This window comes from Corvus hawaiiensis, chromosome 1 (genome assembly GCF_020740725.1).
Source record: "Corvus hawaiiensis isolate bCorHaw1 chromosome 1, bCorHaw1.pri.cur, whole genome shotgun sequence".
NCBI classification, from domain to species: domain Eukaryota; kingdom Metazoa; phylum Chordata; class Aves; order Passeriformes; family Corvidae; genus Corvus; species Corvus hawaiiensis.
The window spans coordinates 20,853,769-20,872,411 of NC_063213.1; the positions used below are offsets into that span (position 1 = coordinate 20,853,769).

At 38.3% G+C, this 18,643-nt stretch overlaps 1 protein-coding gene across 2 annotated transcripts in view; it reads left to right on the forward strand.

Moving 5' to 3' along the window:
* The window catches only part of SALL3 (spalt like transcription factor 3), a 25,693-nt gene extending 18,210 nt beyond the window's left edge, over positions 1 to 7,483 (forward strand). For both annotated transcript variants that reach the window (XM_048295663.1, XM_048295673.1), the window contains exons 3-4: positions 34 to 374; positions 1,365 to 7,483. In XM_048295663.1, the coding sequence (XP_048151620.1) occupies positions 34 to 374; positions 1,365 to 1,796 (773 nt within the window). In that variant the 3' untranslated portion in view covers positions 1,797 to 7,483. The remainder of the gene's footprint in view (positions 1 to 33; positions 375 to 1,364) is intronic.
* The last annotated feature ends 11,160 nt before the right edge of the window (positions 7,484 to 18,643 follow it).

Below are 18,643 nucleotides of genomic sequence, written 5' to 3' on the forward strand. Positions count from 1 at the left end.
CTTCTCAGTTATTTGAACCCAACTTTACTCTAGGTCCCAGCCAAAGTACTCCTAGCCTGGTCACCAGTACAGCACCTACCATGATCAAAATGGAAGTGAATGGTCACAGCAAGCCGATCTCTTTGGGTGAGGTTCCCTCGCTTCCAGCTGGAATCCAGGTTCCTGCTGCACCACAGACAGTGATGAGTCCGGGGATCACCCCTATGCTGGCACCCCCCCCTCGCCGGACTCCCAAGCAGCACAACTGTCAGTCGTGCGGGAAGACCTTCTCCTCAGCAAGTGCACTGCAGATACACGAGCGCACCCATACCGGTGAAAAACCGTTTGGTTGCACAATCTGTGGTAGAGCTTTTACCACAAAGGGGAATCTTAAGGTAAGAGGCCACATGAAACTGTAAAGGCTTGGGGAGGGGGGGTTAAAGAGCACCGCTCTTGAACTCAGCAGGTTTTAGTGCTAAGCGTTTGTCCCAAAGACAGGTGAGAAGGGAGCTTCAAGGAAATGTTTGCTGTATGGTGGCGGTCATTACACTTCCACTGCGTGGAAGATAGGGACTGAAAAGTGGCTGTGCAATGATGCGAACTTTAAAACTGGTTCCAGGTATACATGCAGGCATGTTGCAGCTCTCTTGACAGATGTGATGGCACACCCAGTCAGCTGATGGACATGTTCTGAGAGTTCTTATGGACCATCAATGCAAAATAACCTTGCTATAAACCAGAAACACAGAGCTTGCTTGGCTCCTTTGGTGCCTCCCCAATTTCTATTTTCTATTCCGCTTTGCAGCCATTGCAGAGTAGAAAGCTGCTTCTCCCAGATTTACAGTGGGTTACTACAGGAGTGATGGCTCCTATTCCTACAGTCTGGTTAGCCATTAGAACGCAGCCTGGGAAAGACATTTTAAATGTCATTTTTAATAATACTAAACTTAGCAAAGTAATCAGTGCTTCTGACATGAGATAAAATATGAAAACAGACAAGATGAAAAAAGGGAACGGGCAGAAAAAAACACCCATTTCCTAGTATGAGTAATGCCCTTGGTAATCTTCAGCATGTGAGGACTTCCAGCTTGCATGTGAAATTGTCTAACCCAAGAGAGTATGTACCCTTTAGTCTTGCAGTGCTGTTTGTTTTCACTGAGAAGAAGCAAATGCACATTGAAAAACTGCTATGGAACTGGGGTTTTTTTGTGTGGGCTGGCTGGACCTTAGAACTGTGTCTTAACTGGAACTGATTTTTTTTCAATACGAATTAAAAGGCTTTTTTTTAAAAAAGCGAGCACTACTGTAAGTAACAGCATTTCAGGCTAGACACCTCAGCAGAATGTGCTAACTTGGGGGTGCTTCTTGTCCTGTTCACTCTGCAGGTTCACATGGGGACTCACATGTGGAATAACGCCCCTGCACGCCGTGGCCGACGCCTCTCTGTGGAAAACCCCATGGCTTTGCTCGGTGGCGATGCACTCAAGTTCTCCGAGATGTTCCAGAAGGATTTGGCAGCTCGGGCCATGAATGTTGACCCCAGTTTTTGGAACCAATATGCTGCAGCTATCACTAACGGACTTGCTATGAAGAACAATGAGATTTCTGTCATACAGAACGGAGGCATTCCTCAGCTCCCAGTAAGTCTAGGCGGGGGCGCCATCCCGCCTCTAAGTAACCTTACCGGTGGCATGGACAAAGCTCGCACAGGCAGCAGCCCTCCCATTGTCAGTCTGGACAAAGCAAGTTCTGAAACGGGAGCCAGTCGTCCATTCACCAGATTTATTGAGGATAATAAAGAGATTGGCATAAATTAAAAGCATTCATTCCAAATAACTGTTGGACCTCTACTCGACACAACTTGTCCTATTCCATGTACAGCTTTTGAAGCTAAGCATTAGTTTCCTGACCTAAATGCATAGGTTCTCTTTAAAGTTTTACCCATAGCAGAAATACATAACTTTGTGGCTGCTGAAAAGTTGTCTTGCAAGATCTGCATGGTACTTCTTTCAACAGTGAGTTTGACTGTTACTGAGAACTTTGAAACCTTTTAATTTAACAGAAAACAAACAAACAAACCAGTCATGGGATAACTTCATTAGAAACAGAAAGAGGCTAGTCTACATTCACTTTGCTTCTTACAAAACTTACTATCACCTGAGAAAGGGGGGCTTCATTATGGCATTCTGTCACACTTATTTGCTGGTTTTGTTCAAATTAGTTAGCAACTTGGACTATGTTTTTAGGAATCTTAATCTTAAATAAGTGATTTAGTACCCCAATGCTGTGTATTATTACAGTATCCTTGTCTGTAGTATTTATAATGTTAAGATTATGCGGGTAACAGACAATATACTAGCCCCAAACTTAAATGAAGCTTTTGTACTGCAACATACATCTGGCTATGTGATTTTTCTTTTTTCTTTTTCTTTTTTTTTTTTTTTTTTTTTTTGTTAAGCAAGTTTTGTTTTACTATGAGTAAGTGGTTTCTTTCAATGCAGGCAAAATTGTGAAGTTTATTGGGAAAGATAGCATGCTTTTCATGTGCAAGTACCTGTCAGTAACAAACCTTTTTTTATTTAAATATTTGTAGCTGCTATGTGGACAGTTGTTCTATTAAATGAAAAAAAAATGTAGTGTGGATTTTAGCTCAATGATTGGAAAACAAGTTACAGACAAACCTTAGCACCATAAATTATTCACAACATTATAAACAGTTGTGAGTAAATACTCCGTGTTATCAAAGCTGTACAATAAAAAGGTAATGTTTGTATAATGTGGTTGCAAACTCTTAATTTATACTATTGCACTTTTAGTATTTTGTATTAGGGAGGTTTGTCTATAATTTGAAACTGAACAAAGATGTAAACTATTTTATAAATAGTACTTCGACTTAAGGAGTAAGGAGGAGGACCCTGATGCAGTTTCTTGTTTTAAGGTCAAACAATGAGAGATCTCTATCAACTAAGCAGAAAATTGCAGAGAACTGTCAGATCCTTAAGAAATATGGGGACTGCCATTTCTTAAATGGAAATGATTCATTTAACTTTTCTACTAAACCCACTCAAAAGTGTGACCACCCCCGACAGAATTCTGATACATTTATCTTAGGAGTGTGATATTAATACAAGTCTAGGATAGAGGAAGAAGTACATTATGTAGGTTTAATTTTCCTGTAATCTGTTCTGTCTCTTTCACACATAACCATGAGAAAGATGCTGGCTGCCTAATAATAGTGGGAACAAAAAAAGAACTTTTGAGCAGCGTGAGCAGTAGTAACACACAAATGTTCTGTATTTATTTCCAACTCTGATTACCTTTTCAGATTGCTCCAAAGCACAATGTACTCTGATTAATCAAATATAATTTTATGGTGATTGCATTGTTGGAATTACACTGAGTAAACAAAGGGAATGGTTCCACTCATAAGTTAGGCTGGGGATGCTGAGGAGACTGGGGCTTAATCAAAACTTGAACAGTAAATGTTTTGTGTACTACCTCATTTTTGTGCATTACAACATGGTGGAGTTGACACTCTGAACTTCCGTCCAGCAGAATTGCTTGAGGGACATTATGGGTAGCTGGGTAACAGCGCAAGGAGTTTTATGCCCCTGAAGAACGAATCAGACAGTGAGGTCTTCTCAGTTGAGACTGAAAAATAGGACAATCTTTCTTATACAACAGAAACCATTACTGTAAGAGGATGGACTATTTCTGCCATCATATAATGGAGTGAAAAGAAGTTCAAAGACTTATTAGCTGTTTGTTTCTATTGGAAATGAACAATGAACTCTACAGCTCCATTTTCTACAATGATGAGATAGAGATATATAGATATAAATATATATCTATATCTGAGCAAAATTATATATCTGTAACACCTTTACAATATAACACAATTTTTTTGCCACAGTGTGTGGGTGGTTAGGGGTGTTTCCAAGTGTTAAAAAAAGAAAACTGAGGTGGCTTAATGTTGCTGTATTTCAGCAATTGAATGTTTTTATTTATCTGTGTAATTTTTGGTGTGACTTTTTTTTTGTTAGTATTTGGTACCATGTAGTGTTATCTCTATTCCCTAAAGGATGTGTATAACTTAAAAAACAAACAAACAATAAAAAACAAACAAAAAAAAAAGAAAGAAAAAGAAGAAAAAAGGAAAAAGGAAAAAGAGAAAAAATATGTAAAGTGTTGTAAATAAGATGGTTGACGATGGTACAGTAAGACTGACCCCATTTTGTATTCAGGGTTAGGCCATTCCTCTCTGCATGGTGAAGAGAGACACTATTTTTATACTGTGATACCATGTAGGGCAAGGAGCCTCCCTGAAACAGCTGGGAATTGTTACCTAGATCCAATATTTTTTATTATTAAATCTTGTTGGCTTGACACATCTACTGATTGAAATGGATGTCTTAGTCTAGGTTACTATTTTTGTCATATGGAATTGAATAAAATGCAGGATGTAATATTATTTCTGAATTGCGTTCCTTGATTAATAACAGAATAAGATACGAGACTAAGGTCACTTGTGGTAGATTGGTGTCAATGACTTCTAATTGTTGCTTCTGAATATCGGAATAAGGTCGACACCGTATATTCAAATGTTTTTCTAATTTATAGTAGCAGTGCAAAGGGATAGAATTATTAAAATCTGTTTTCCAATGAAAATAAATTTTAAGAGCATTTACCCAAGGCAGTAGAACAAAAAAAGACAACAAAAAAAAATATTTTGGAGGGGGGGAAAACAGACTTTGGAATGACTACTGTTTGAAATTGACTGCTTTCTGAACACTTATCATGTACTGTCTACTGAAAAAGCCTCCTTTCCAGGTTGTTTAAACATTTGCCTAATATTCATGATACACTGAATGATAACATTTGGGAACAAATTTATCAGGAGCAGTTCAAATTCTAAAATTAGAAAAAAAAAAAAAAAGAAAAGGAAAACAATTGACAACTCGCATCCGTTCATTCCAAATGACATAATCTATACATTTAAACCCATGGTTTTGTTTTTGTCTTTTTTTCCAATACCCTCAATTATCAAAGCATGTCTAACTTAACCAAATTATTTTTTCACATTGATTTAAATGAAAGTATTTACATTCTTAAGGTTAGGCATGTGGTTAAGAATCTCCTGCAAAAAAGCTGTATGTTCAAGTAACCGCCAAGCTGTTATATTCCAGTGGTGAATGCCTGCTGCATTTAAAACAGACAAAAGATAAATAAAAGAGAAAAATCTGTATTAATCATCTTTCAGTGGCCTTGTTATGCAGATACTGTGTTTTATAAGATGAACCCAAAGAAGGTATGAGTTTCCTCAGGCAACTCAACAACAACGATAGGTTTGTGCTTTTCTTCCTCCATGCACGTCCCTGAGTCTTGCTGAGAGAAAACATGATATGCAAAAGAGAAGAAAAGCAAAGGAGCGCTGATAGCTATGGTTCTGTTCAAAACACAAGAGGAAAATCACCTGCTTTCCCCTCCTCCCCCCCCCGGAAAGGATGAAAGCAGAATGGTATCTAGTTTTAAATATGTATGGGGGGGGGGGGGGGTTTATCATATGAAGACATTAAATAATAAAATATGCTACACAGATGAAAATGGTCAGAGTCTGTTGAATTACAGATGTCTAAAAGTGGAGCCATTGTAGGAACTCTATATATGATCAGAAAAATTGCCCATTATGATTTTTTAAGGGGAGGGTTCCAGCAAGGCTTTCGAACTTTTTGCTTCCATTTTTCCCATGAGTTATTAGAAAGAGAGCATTTATGACAAATGATTGCATAACTAAATTTTTACCCAGGTGGTTTTTTTATTTTGTATATATTAGCCCTCAATATATTATCTGTTCCTTTACCTGTTTTGTCTTTTCTCTCTTGGAAAACACTTTGTTTTTCTAAAGCTTCATTTGTGCTGTATTTGTGTTGCCTTTAATTTACTTCTCTGCATGTACTCTGTCGTTTGGAAGATACTGTGGTTTATTTTTTCCTTTTTCTTTAATTCTGCAGAGGTCAAAAGAGCTGCCTGTTTTTTACGTCTATGTGTAACACTAGCATAATGAGTGATGAAGTCTTCAGTGATGTGATCAGGTATGTGCATAGCTCACAGGATTTTCTGACAAACATGCCATTCACACTCCTTCCTGCAGATGAAGGCATGAAGCTCATTAGTGTTGCTGATTGAGGGCAGCCGCAGATGGGCAGGAGGATGGAAGTCCTGATCCTAACTCCACTCCGCCTGCTTTTACACCACTGAAGCTCTACGGCCTTTAGCGGAGATACTCCAGGTTTATTCTGGTGCAAGAGGGACTGCTTCCACGTTCAGATGTCTTGCTTTACTTTAAACATTTTCAAAACAATGGCTAGCTATACAATATTTTAAAGTATGTCTAAGCAAAAGCACTCTGGACTTTATTTTTAAAAAGAGGGAAAAGAGAATACGTATATTTTAGTACATTCCACAGGATTATCCCAGTTTTAAAGGAAGTCCTGAAATCTGAATCTAAAATATATATGGCTGTGCCCCTTAAAATATAATTTGATGTCATCATACTAATATTCAGCATATTCACATAAATGAGTAAAAGAACCTGTAATTTTTATGCATAAAAGAATGGGAGACTCTTGCTACAGTTCTGCTACACAAGGTATGCACTCAGAGGGACATACCTTCCCTTTGCAGATATGAAAGGTATCATCAGATTTATGAAAAGAAAAATACGTGTTTGTGCATGTCACAGGACCAATATATAGTACTTTATTTTTTCAAAGGGAGAAAGTCTCAATCAATTGACAAAGCAACTAATATGAAAGCCAAGAGCTTTGGGCTGTGCCACTTAGGTTATTTTGAGGATGTGGGCAAGTTCTATATTAGGCTAATATTTTGCTTAAGAATGACATACTTCTGGGGCCTCTGGGAGTCAGGGAATCAGGCCTCTGGGAATCCCCCTGCAGCATCAGCTAGCACCTTGTAGTATTGGGATGAGTTGCCCCATCAGTAAGATGGGGTAACACTTTCATACCTACCTCACAGGGGTGTTGTGAGGAATAGTTTTATGTTTGTACAGTGTTTCAAAGATGGAAAATGTTTAATATTATCACTGATTTTAGAGACTTTATAGTATATGTACTATTATTTATTATTTGTACTCCAGTAGTACCTATGAGCTCCAGTCAGGACTGAGAGGCCTTACCCTACATGTTGTACACTTACCTAGCTGGGACTGACATAAAATTTTACTTAGTAACATTTTTCAATGGAGATATGTCATTATCAAATACCTATTTGATTACTATAGTGTTTAATTCAATTATTTAGGTGTTCAAATTGATTATCAGTTTTAGGCTATGGCAGAGAATTATCTGGTATCACATTTTGTTTTGAGCTTGTATTGATTTTCAGAAAAAGTGCACCAATTTTTTATGGATACTCTACAATCAAATCTTGCTATCAGTGGAATTCTACTGTACTTTTTGCTATTAAAGCTAAACATTAAAATACATCTGTGTGTATACATTATTATACCCCAATATATAATATATATACCTATAAGCATGTAAGTTTTAAATTCCTTTAGCAGCTTAGATTAATTTCAAACTGTGTCTGACATATTTTGCACAAGCATTGCCGATTTCAGATGCGACTTAAACATCGTTAAATGGTGTTGGCTCTCAGTAAAGATATAAAAACTGGAAAACACGACAACAAAAGACATATTGTCACTATCATATTTATGAAGGCTTGTAAGGAAAGTGTCTAAGTCTCAAATGTATTAAAAACCTTCAGTAAGTCATAGAAGTCTTTACTTAGATTATGTTGGAATAAACTACTATATCAAAATGAAATCACTGTATATAAGTATGTTAAAATGAATAAATAATTCCAAAGGTAATGCCTGCTATCATTTGGATGCTGAACAGAAAGTAATTTCTTTCCCAAATTGGCAAACTATAGTTAATATTTTTTTACAGGTATCTGGCTTACAATACTGTGTTAAACAGCCTCTTTAGCATCTGGCCATGTGCTAAATATATTGGCTCAATTAATTCTATTGATACTCCTGTGTTTTTTCTTTGATTGTAAGGAAAGTTTTTTGTTTAGTTTTGATTGAGCTGGCACCAGTGATGTTAGTCTCACTGATTTCACTCAGGCACATCATGGAGTAAAGGTATAAGCAATGGTAGGTGAATCTAGTCTAAATAATGTCTCTTTCTTTTCCTTCTGGGTATTTCTGACATCTCTCCATCACCCCACTCCATGCTGGTTACCAGCCAACATGTCGTAGGTTGTTGTCTTCCTTGTGTGTTGATTAGCACTCGTGGCTCAGCCCATTTTATGGAACACTTGGCACTTGTTCAGCTACAATGCACACTTCATATGGGACTTATAGATACACCAACATGAGTATCATATTTAATGCAGGCTGCTGGTGGGGGCTGCAAGTAAACACCTATGCCGGAAGTCGTATGTCATTACCTGCGGTGTGCAGCGAACAAAATGGGCACATAAAAGGATGTGGTCATCAGGAGGTTTCTATCACTTTATATTCTCAATAATGTGCCTGATATAGGAGGATTGGCTTTGGTTTTGCTTTTTTAAACAATCCTTACTTACTAAAACCAATGGGCTTTATACTAAGACATTAGCTAATGCATCTATTGGGTAACAGAATCAATTTCCCTGTGCACTTTCGAAATTCTCTTAAAAGAAAATTCAATTAAATCTTCAAACAGTTTCTTATGTACCTTGTGTCCTTGAATGTGATATCTATTCCAATATTTGGCAAGAGTTTGGGCCAGTCCATGGTATTTTCCCATACACTGAGCAGTCCAGATCTCCACAAATTACCCCAGGTAAAGTAATGACATATGCCAACCAGTACTACTCATTACATGGAATTTTTTCAATGTCTTATCATGCAACTTATTACAATAGCTGAAACTCCAGCCTCACATAAAGTAGCTTAAATGAGCCTGGTAATCTCTGCAGTTTACATATTTCCTCTTCTCCAAGCGCTACTATCTTCATGAAGCAGTTTGCCACTGTTTCCTCTGTGACAATGTGTCTTCTGATTCTTTTCTGCAAAGTAGTGCTGCTATGTTCATTTCTCTGGCTTCATTGTCTCTCTGTACACGGCCATGTACTTTACATGTTTTCTTTTAAGTTGTGTTAGATTTGCCCAGTACACACATCTGTCCTTGTATCATGTTGAGATTAATTTCTTTTTTAATTTTTGGGCCAGGTCGTATTGTCCCTACTCACACCTCCATCCAATTCCAATTAATTTCTTTCATTAGGACTATGAGTAGAAGATGCTGCACAATGAAGTAAAATTCAGCACCCTGAAACTTTGAAGAATTTTAAGATGTTTACCCAGCTGGGATTACTGCACACTCACATGTTGAATAGTCGAGTTTATTAACCTCAGCTCTTGGGCCTGTTATACATACAGCTAGTTCCACTCTTAGTTCCTTTATGTCTGGAGACTCTTTCAGGCTGATTTTGGTTTTCCACACTTTTAAAAAAATAGCAGTATATTACCAGTTGTTAAGGTTGGGGAGCTCCTGAAACCAGAAATATAATCTAGTCAATGTTGGTCTGTATGAATGTCCCAAACAGATTTTCAGTTTAACCCTACTCCATGGTCTTAGAAAAAAAAAGAATATTTTATTACTTCTAAAGCTTACCATAGGGCTCCAAAAGAGAAATGAAAATGACCCTTAGCACATCCTGGTAAGTGCAGCTGTAAAAGGACTCATCTTTTTTACTGAGCACAGAATTTCTGGTTTCTACAGAATCATTCCTGATTTACACTGGTATGGGCAAAATCAAAAGGTTGTAGTGACCGTATCATCCCTTTTTCATCAGAGCAAGACACTTGTCTCTTTTCTTAAACTACAAATTTTTCAGTGCACTTTTTGTGGCACAAGTCACAGTACATACTGGAACAAGCATGAGATAATCAAAGTATATCTATACTTCTGTATGTCTCAGACCTGTTCCCGTTCTAGAGGCCACCTGTACCAGCAGAAGCTGCATCTGTACCATTTCAAACACTGGCTCTCTTGGTAAGTTACATTCAAAGGGAATATTAGGATTGGCCCTTGCCCCCAAATCCTGCCTGGATGTTGAATGGGATTGTGTCTCTCAGCCCGTGTCAAAGCTTCCCGTGAAGATGTTGTAGTCTGATGGGGCAGTTCCTGGCTGCCTGCCCTGGTCCTGGTCAGCTCGAGGAGACCATCAAAGCCTATGAAGACAAACATTTCTCTCCTGAGGAGCAAAGTGCACTTTTAGATGGAGTAATTTGCTATCCTGCCTTTACATAGTCATACTTTTAAAGTATCTGGAATGGACTCTTTATCAGAGTGCTCCATTCAGCATCCTTCTCTCTTGCCATTAGAAATTTGACCCAACTTATGTGATTTCATAGGTCCCATCTCATGCTCCTGGGAAGCTGGGCTTCTTCCACAAGCTGTCATGTGCGAAAAGAGAATCTCTCCTTATAGATTTTCTGAGGGGGTTCTCTGGACTCAGTGAAGCTGCCAGAACATCTTTTAGCACCTGCTTATTCATTATTTTATCTAGGTATGTTATCTAGCCCACTCTTGTTCCAGCATAAGAATGTTATTCATGGTTATTCAGGAATAATATTTCCTGAATACTTATGTAGACAGAGTAGTCCCTTAAGTAATGAGTTCAATTAGGCTAAGATACACTATGTAGCAATTCAATAACAAAAAGTCCTGGGAGGCAGAGGGACAAGAGGCTTGCCAATTGCTAACACACAGTATGCTGGATGACAGCTAAAGACACCATGCTGTGGCATATTTGGCACATGCTGGCCTTCAGTTATGCCTAGCAATTCCCAAGGTTTGAGCAGTTCCTTGCTAAGGTTTTAATCAAGGGAAAAAGTAGTATGGTGTGCAAATTAGTAAGACAACAGGCTCCATTCGAAATCTCTTTGGGGATGTTCAATCTTACAGAATACCAGCATCCAAGAAAATCAATTTATCTTCCATTTTTGCCTAAAAAAATGTCAATAGACAGTTTAATTTAGCAATTCACTACCCTGAACACAGGGTATTGGATTCAGAACTGTAACTTAAAGAAAACACTCTCAAAACTTGAAATGCATAAAATTTGACAGATTTGAATTAGGAATCACAACGGATTCAGCATTTGGTCTGTATTTCTCATTTCCATTGTTAAAATATGGAAATATTTATTCTAAGAAGTTCGGTTATCTGCATTTTAAATGGGCTAAACATTCTACCATGTTCTTGAAAAAACCTGCCTCCACTATATATTCTTTTGGGAGAATAATACATTGCAAAAATGCCTAGAAATCTTCTTTGGCTTTTCCTGTAGTTTAGTGAGATTACTATTCTCAGTTTTCATTTCAAATTCCTTTCGAGGAACCTGTCCTGTAAAATGTTGCTCATTTTTTAGAGAAAATTCCTTCAAGATTTAAACCCTACTTCAAGTCATTATAATGACTATTCAAATGAAAACAAAACCCAGAACCTAGCAACACTACACTAAAATATGGAATTGAAAGATTGTTATGCCAATTCCTCTGAGTCATCTGCTTTTCAAGCTCCTGGTTTTGTGATAGCAATGGGATGCTGCCTGGCTGAGCATTGAGGATTCTTCTGCAGTTTCTGAGGAGGTGACTGCCAGTCAAACCTCTTGACTGCTGCTGGGGTTAAGTCTTCAGAGGCTTGAGATATAGAAACACATTTCTTAGCATTGATTTTTATGGAGAATGTTAAAATGTAAAGTTTCACTCAAATGCTTCAAATGAATTACCTTATTATAATTGTCTTGGGCCACAGAAGCAAAGGAAAACTTTGGGTAATTAAATAAGAGCCAAAACCAGATTTCAGCTGCTGCAATCATGCCACAGCTTTAGAATCTGTGTTGATATGCCATTCACGGTCTACAAAGGTTAGAACTTGCCCACTGGGTTAGGATCCTTGAGCCATACCATACCTGATTGCTGAACAAAGCACCCAGTAAAAGCAAGACCCTAACAGGGTATCAGAAAACAGAAAAAAGCCCCTGTTTCTCCACTGCAAGACAGAGATTTGACTGTTCTCCTGAACACTTAAAGTTGATGTACTATAGTTTTCATGATTAGAGCATTACAGTAGAGCTGAAACTCTGCCAGTGATTTCAATATGGATTTTTTGTGCTTTGTTTTTAACTCATCTATATGCCAGTTCATTAACTTGAGGTAAGCTTTTCTCAGCTTGTATTTGACTTCTGCTATCATTATTCTTATAATTGGCTTCTGTCCATGCTATTTTGTACACTGGCAAGTTGTAGTGTTCTGTTCACAGGATGTATTACTGAATAACTAGTTGTAATGTAAGTGAAAGCATTCAGAGAAATCACAAACACCCATCACATTGCTGGTTTTATATGTTAAGATGTCAGATATTGTACTCCTTTAAATTCTTAGCTTTGGTTGAATAGGGTATATTTGTCTCCATTTTTTTCTTTCCATGTACACCCATAAGTAGGGCACAGCCACTAAAATGACCATGTACTCGGTAGATGATTCTCTGTTCTAAAACCAAACTCCCGCTAGCTTGTGCCCCAGCCTGAAGTTTGTATTTCTCCCAGAGTGATATAACCACATTATATAGTCCTCCATGAGTTATTTTGTGGTTAATATGTAGGAACTGGGACAGCAGGTTTTTTCCTCTCAGAATGATTTGGAGATTTTAGTCACTTACTAAAACATTGCTACCAAAATGACCAGAAAAGGTTGTTTTAAGTTGCAGCAAAAGCTGGAGGCAATACCTGGCATAAAGTGATGTAGGCAGCCTTACCACAGCACAGGAGTAAGTGAGCAGAAGACAAGAACCTTGCTCAGGCGAAGGAAGGAATTCGGAAGGAATTCGGAAGGAAGGAAGGAAGGAAGGAAGGAATTCGGAAGGAAGGAAGGAAGGAAGGAAGGAAGGAAGGAAGGAAGGAAGGAAGGAAGGAAGGAAGGAAGGAAGGAATTCGGAAGGAAGGAAGGAATTCAGAAGGAAGGAAGGAAGGAAGGAAGGAAGGAATTCGGAAGGAATTCGGGAGGAATTCGGAAGGAAGGAAGGAAGGAAGGAAGGAAGGAAGGAAGGAAGGAAGGAAGGAAGGAAGGTGGGTGTAGAGTGACAGAGCTAACTGGACTGTAGTGCATTTAGTAAAAAATCTGTTTGTATATAATGTTTTCAAAGAATACAAGACAGAGGTAATACACATATTGTATTGCATATATAATATATATGTGCATATATATTTTGTGCAGACTGCAGGCTTTTCATTAACTGTTTGATTTTGATCATATGCCTCCAGACAAATCTTACTTACAATTTATTCCTTGTCTTCAGTATTTCAAGCTCTGAAAATCACTCATTTTTAATTATCAGCCCTGTTTTTTCCTCATTGTCAAACTTAAAAGCTATAATTGCTCCACTGACTGCTATAAATGTTGTCCTATTGCAAGTTACAGTAGTACAGTAACAAATTACCTGGGCCCATTCTTAATATATAAGGTGTATCTCAGCTAAACAAAGCTCTTATCTAGGATAATCACCATCACTTCAGGACTCATTGCCTGCGTTCTGATATCATAAAATTGGCCTTTCAGCCCTACTGGAGGCTCAATTGTTGCTTCAACTGTAGTATTTGATGGATGTGTTGTAATTTGTCTTTATTTTCTTTGAAGAAGCTGGATGGACTTACTGAGGAAAATTCTTGAAACACGACTGAACACAACCAGGGAGAGACAGAGGATGGGCAGACCAGTGGAGTCCAGCAGAGCCTTTGCAGATCTGCTCAGTTTGTATCTTCCACAGACTAAAAGGCTGAATGAAAGGCTTGAAAGCAGACAGCCATGCCTGAGGGTGATGGAAAAAATGTCATAGGGGTGTGGGAAACTCAGCAGACCTTTCTGCTTCTCAGTTAGTGAACTGTCTGGGATGATGGTCGCACCTAAAAGGCTGCTGTAGGTAGAGAATTGAATGTAACACAGCTGATTTTGTTCCTTCAAGCTCATTTAAGGGTATTTTTCTACTTAAAAGGTTGTTGTTCAAATAAAAGCTTTTATTCAAATAAAAATTAGCTTTCCTGAGCTGGGGTGGGGAAGAGACTTAGGAGGAGGTAGGTCTGCCCCAAAGCCGTAGTTGAAACAGAGCCTCATGACCTTCTGCATATGCTCAACACAGCAGCTTTCTGAGGCCACCGCCAGCTCTAATAAATGCTCTCTTCCCTCATTCATTCAGCCAGGGTACAAACACAGCCAGAACTGTTTCTGAACTGTTTTGAGCTTCTGCAGTTCCTAGTGTCTGCACAGGTAGGGTAAGAAGGTGATGAGGAAGGCTTGCATCTGTCCTAGAGAACAGGGCAGTAAAGGAGATCTGAGGCAGCGAAGCAAACGTTAAGGAATATCTATCCCTATTAGTTGGCATGGCCCATTTTTGGGCAGGAGGTGAAGGCATTTCTTCCAACACACAGCTCATTGCTGTTAACTGCCTCTAGGCTGATTTCTGACTTTCTGACAGTATTTGAAACTAATCAGGAAATACCACTGATGGAGAGCAAGGCTTTCCACTCCTGTAGATCTTCTTCCCATGCGGAATGGACTGTAACTGAGCCTGTAGTTGCATTTGGTTTTATATGGTGCTAAATACACTTTAAAATAGTGACCACATACATAGCTGAGAAGCGGGGAGCAGGATGTTGGGAGAAACTCATACCTGTCACCTCTAAGTCTCCCTGGGTCTGGGTTAGTTTGCTTTAGAGGCATAATTCACATTGCTGTTGCTCCCTGCTGGATGAAGTAGTTGGGAATTTTAAAAAAGGTTGAAATTGGATGAAATGAAAATATTAATTCTGGACAGATGGAATAGATTTACTTATGGAAATTGGTCAACCCTGTTCTTGCACATGTGCAAGCGTATTTTTTACCTGTACTCAAATCACACTGATAGATTTTAAAACTGTATTTAAAGAAAGAGCAAATAACTGTTTAACTACCCCATTTCTGAAACACCTGTATTTTCTACAATGATGACTTGTGTTTTCCTATGCCAACAACATCTGAATTCAGCTGTCTGGGTTATGCTTTCTTCTGTATGCCTTGTTTATGCCAGTTTTAGAATCGATTTGCCTATCTAATCCTACTGAGCTCCTGAATTTGTGCACATTTTCAAGTCTCCTCCCCCACCCTTTCTTCCCCCTTTAGTTACTACCATGGTTTGTGCACCATTATAACTCCACTTCTGCTGGTTTAATTAAACTTACCTATGGAAAACAAAGACATGAGATCTGGCAGTCAGGGAGCTCAGGGACACAAGGTGGTCTGTTACTGAATAAAGTGATGCTTGAGAGGTGCTATTCTTTATGCATCATCGTGATCATCAGATAAGGAAGAATCATATGACACATTGCAAGAATGCTTTGAGGAAAGTGAAATTCTAATCCTTTCCCAACATAATCATAATGATGTAAATGTATCCTTTTATGTGGTGTAAAATTGATTTTTCCTTCCTGTTAACAGCTGCACAATTTCTGTTCTGCACACATTTTTCTTCAAAACTGCCTAGCTCCCTCTGAGTACATTGTTGTTCTTTCCGTCATCCCTTCTTTAAACTCATTCATTTTTTATTTATTTTATTTGCCGTCCTGACCCTTGGTAAGGTTAAAATGATTATTCAGCAGTTGTGCACTGTTGAATTACTCATCTTTTGTTCCATGGTCTATTTTGTTGTTAGTGTACTCCATAGACGCCTTTGACTCAATTATCGCTGATATTTTTAACCTCTGGGCTACTGAGATGAATTCCCAAACTGTATAAAGATGGCATTGGTCTTTTCTATTCTTAAAAGACTAATTCTTTTGACAAGAATCCAGGAAACTTCAATCTGTGAATGAATAAGGTAAAAAGGACAGAGCAATGATGTGATACTTTTTATCACACTGACATTGTAACTTGATTCTATTATAACTTCTCTTAGGAATCTGATATCCTAGTCCAATAAAAAGTATGGCAGCCTTTATTTTATGTAACAAAAATCTAGCTTGTTCATGTACACTGCTGGACCTTAGCTGTCAGAATGTGGTCAAAGGAGTGCAAAGGACTGTGCTCTGTTCTCAGAAATAACTCATGTGCTTGGAAGCATAAGGAGTCCCAGAGATGTCCCATGATACGAGGAAATTTTACTGATTTACTATCTTGATAGGGGAGGGGGCAAACTATTGTGCTGTTGAGTTCTCACGGGAAGGCAGGTGTGCTAAAATAGAAGTGTCTCACAAACTCACTGGACTTTTACAGCACTTGAACTGAAGTAAAGCCTATGGTTTGCTTTAGAGGCTCAGTGAAAGGCCTAAACATACATTTGAGCATATGTGCTTGGATCAAAAATGCCAAGAGCAGCACCCATCAGCACCTCAAGGGGGTGACCACCCATAAATACCACCTGCTTTCAGCACCAAATGCACTCTAGTAATTTAACACTATAAAGCTAAAGCACATGAAAAGTAAGTAAAAGGAGGATTTTTCCATTTAGTCCCTGATCTAGTTGTGGATTTAATATCATAATTTTAATGCTAATGTGAATGTTAATTGTTTAAGCCCACCTCTCACTTTTCTCCTACTTTTCTGGCCTTCCACTCCTCAACCTCCCCATAGATCTGATTCATGCCTATTCTATGTTTACCTGCCACATCTCTCCCTAATCCTTGCCTGTCGCTCACATCCCCCCTAAGATCTGACACTATACTCAAACCTCACACCTGCCCTTATACTGGAATGTCTCACTCCCTTGCCTCCACTCACACTAGTCCAGGAGAAGTCAGTCCCTTAAACCAAGATTCACTCCAGCTGCAGAACTTCCAACTGGATCTTCTGAGCAAACTTGTTATGGCTTTAGCCTGATTAGGTGGCTCAGATAGGACTTAGATACATGGCATGAAGGAGATAATTCAAAAAGGAGGATTAGACAGATAATAGCTAAATTGGCAGGGAGGCTAATCCTGTGCATGTGCAAGAGGGACAACTTAGCTGTTAAGGGACTTTTCCCTCTCTCATCTGTGGGGCTGCTGGGATAAGATAGGTGGGGAGGCCTGCAAGGCAAGGTGGGTGTGTGGAAGCAAGTGGGGTTTAGGTGTAGCTTCAACAGCTCTGAGTCCCACTGTTGGCCTTCACAGCACTCCTAAAATGGGGGTGGGCCTAACCATTTAGAGAAGGATACAGATCCTGGACTAAGAGCCATCAGTCAACTCTTAGTATTTAAAAAAATACGCATGGATAGGTTTGTCTGTAATGTAGATATGCATCCATTTGACTTTCTAAGATACTTGATGTCTGCACGGCTGTTCCATCTCTCTGAAACAAATTTACTGGGCTACTATAAAGTAGCTATTTCCAGTGCAAGTGCAAAAACAGCCAGGAATGTTCTTTTTATTTCTTTTTTTGCTTATTTTTTTCTTATTTTTTCTTTTTTTTTCAGTGGGGTGGCAGCAACAGAGGTGGTAATCACAACAATAATATGGAAAAATTTCCTATTTAGTCATAGGTACCTCAATCACTTAGGACATTCAGTAGGGCTAGAACATTGAGACTTGTATAGACTTTTCAACTGTCTGTCTTTGACCATAGCCTCTTTTTATTTAGTGTGACTTCTTTACCAGTAGTACTGATCAGAGAAGATTTTATTTGTCTAATACTCTTTGTTTGTAGTTTTAGGAATTATCATGATTTGTTTCTCATTGTTTCATATTGACCCTAGTTCTCTTTTCCCCATCTTATTTTATTTCCCTTCAAAGGATGCAGTGTCTTTTGTTTTGCCATATTCTCTACATTATTCAACCCTACTTTCCTTCAAATATTCTTGAACTATCACACAAAATCATATTTGTTTCATTTTTTTTTTGTATTTGGCTATTATCTAACTTGTGAGTGCAGAGGTCCCAGGTATCAGCTGTGGTATTTTTTTTTAGTGGCAACTCTTTTTGCCTTTCAGATAGCTGACCAGTTTACATAAGAAAAGAACTAAAAACAACTGAGGTTTCACTCTAAATTTTTAGTTTATTCTAACTGAAAAAATATGTGCATTTTAGCTTACACACTTCCATATGAGAAGCTGTCAGAGATCCTGAAAAATTAATATTTTAATAATTTTTATTATTATTATAATTATTATTCATTTCAGGGCAATGGATCTAATCTTTCAGAGTATTTTAACATTTCGGCTGACTGAAAATCAAGTTTATCTTTCCAAATTCATACCCCATAGATCAAAACATTGCCTTTAATTTGCAAGGCCTTGCCCTGTTTGACTACATACAGCTTTTGTGAGCTAACCAGTTGCACTGGAAATGCAATCATGAAGTGAGGTATGTTTATGCACTGTTTACAGCACTGTGTGGTGCTATTTGCAGTTAAACTGGGGTTTTGAATTTTTAATACCTGGAAGAAGGACCAAAACCATGATCTTCAGAGAGAGACAGAGATGATCCAGACACAGGCTCATAAGCTGATAGTGAACTGCCTCAGCCAAAAGATGCATGACCAAAGTCGACTAGAGCAACAAAATTACTTTCCATGCATTTGAGCTTAAAGATATAATTGCATCAAAAAGCATAATTAAGCTCTTGTCACTTACAAGAAAGC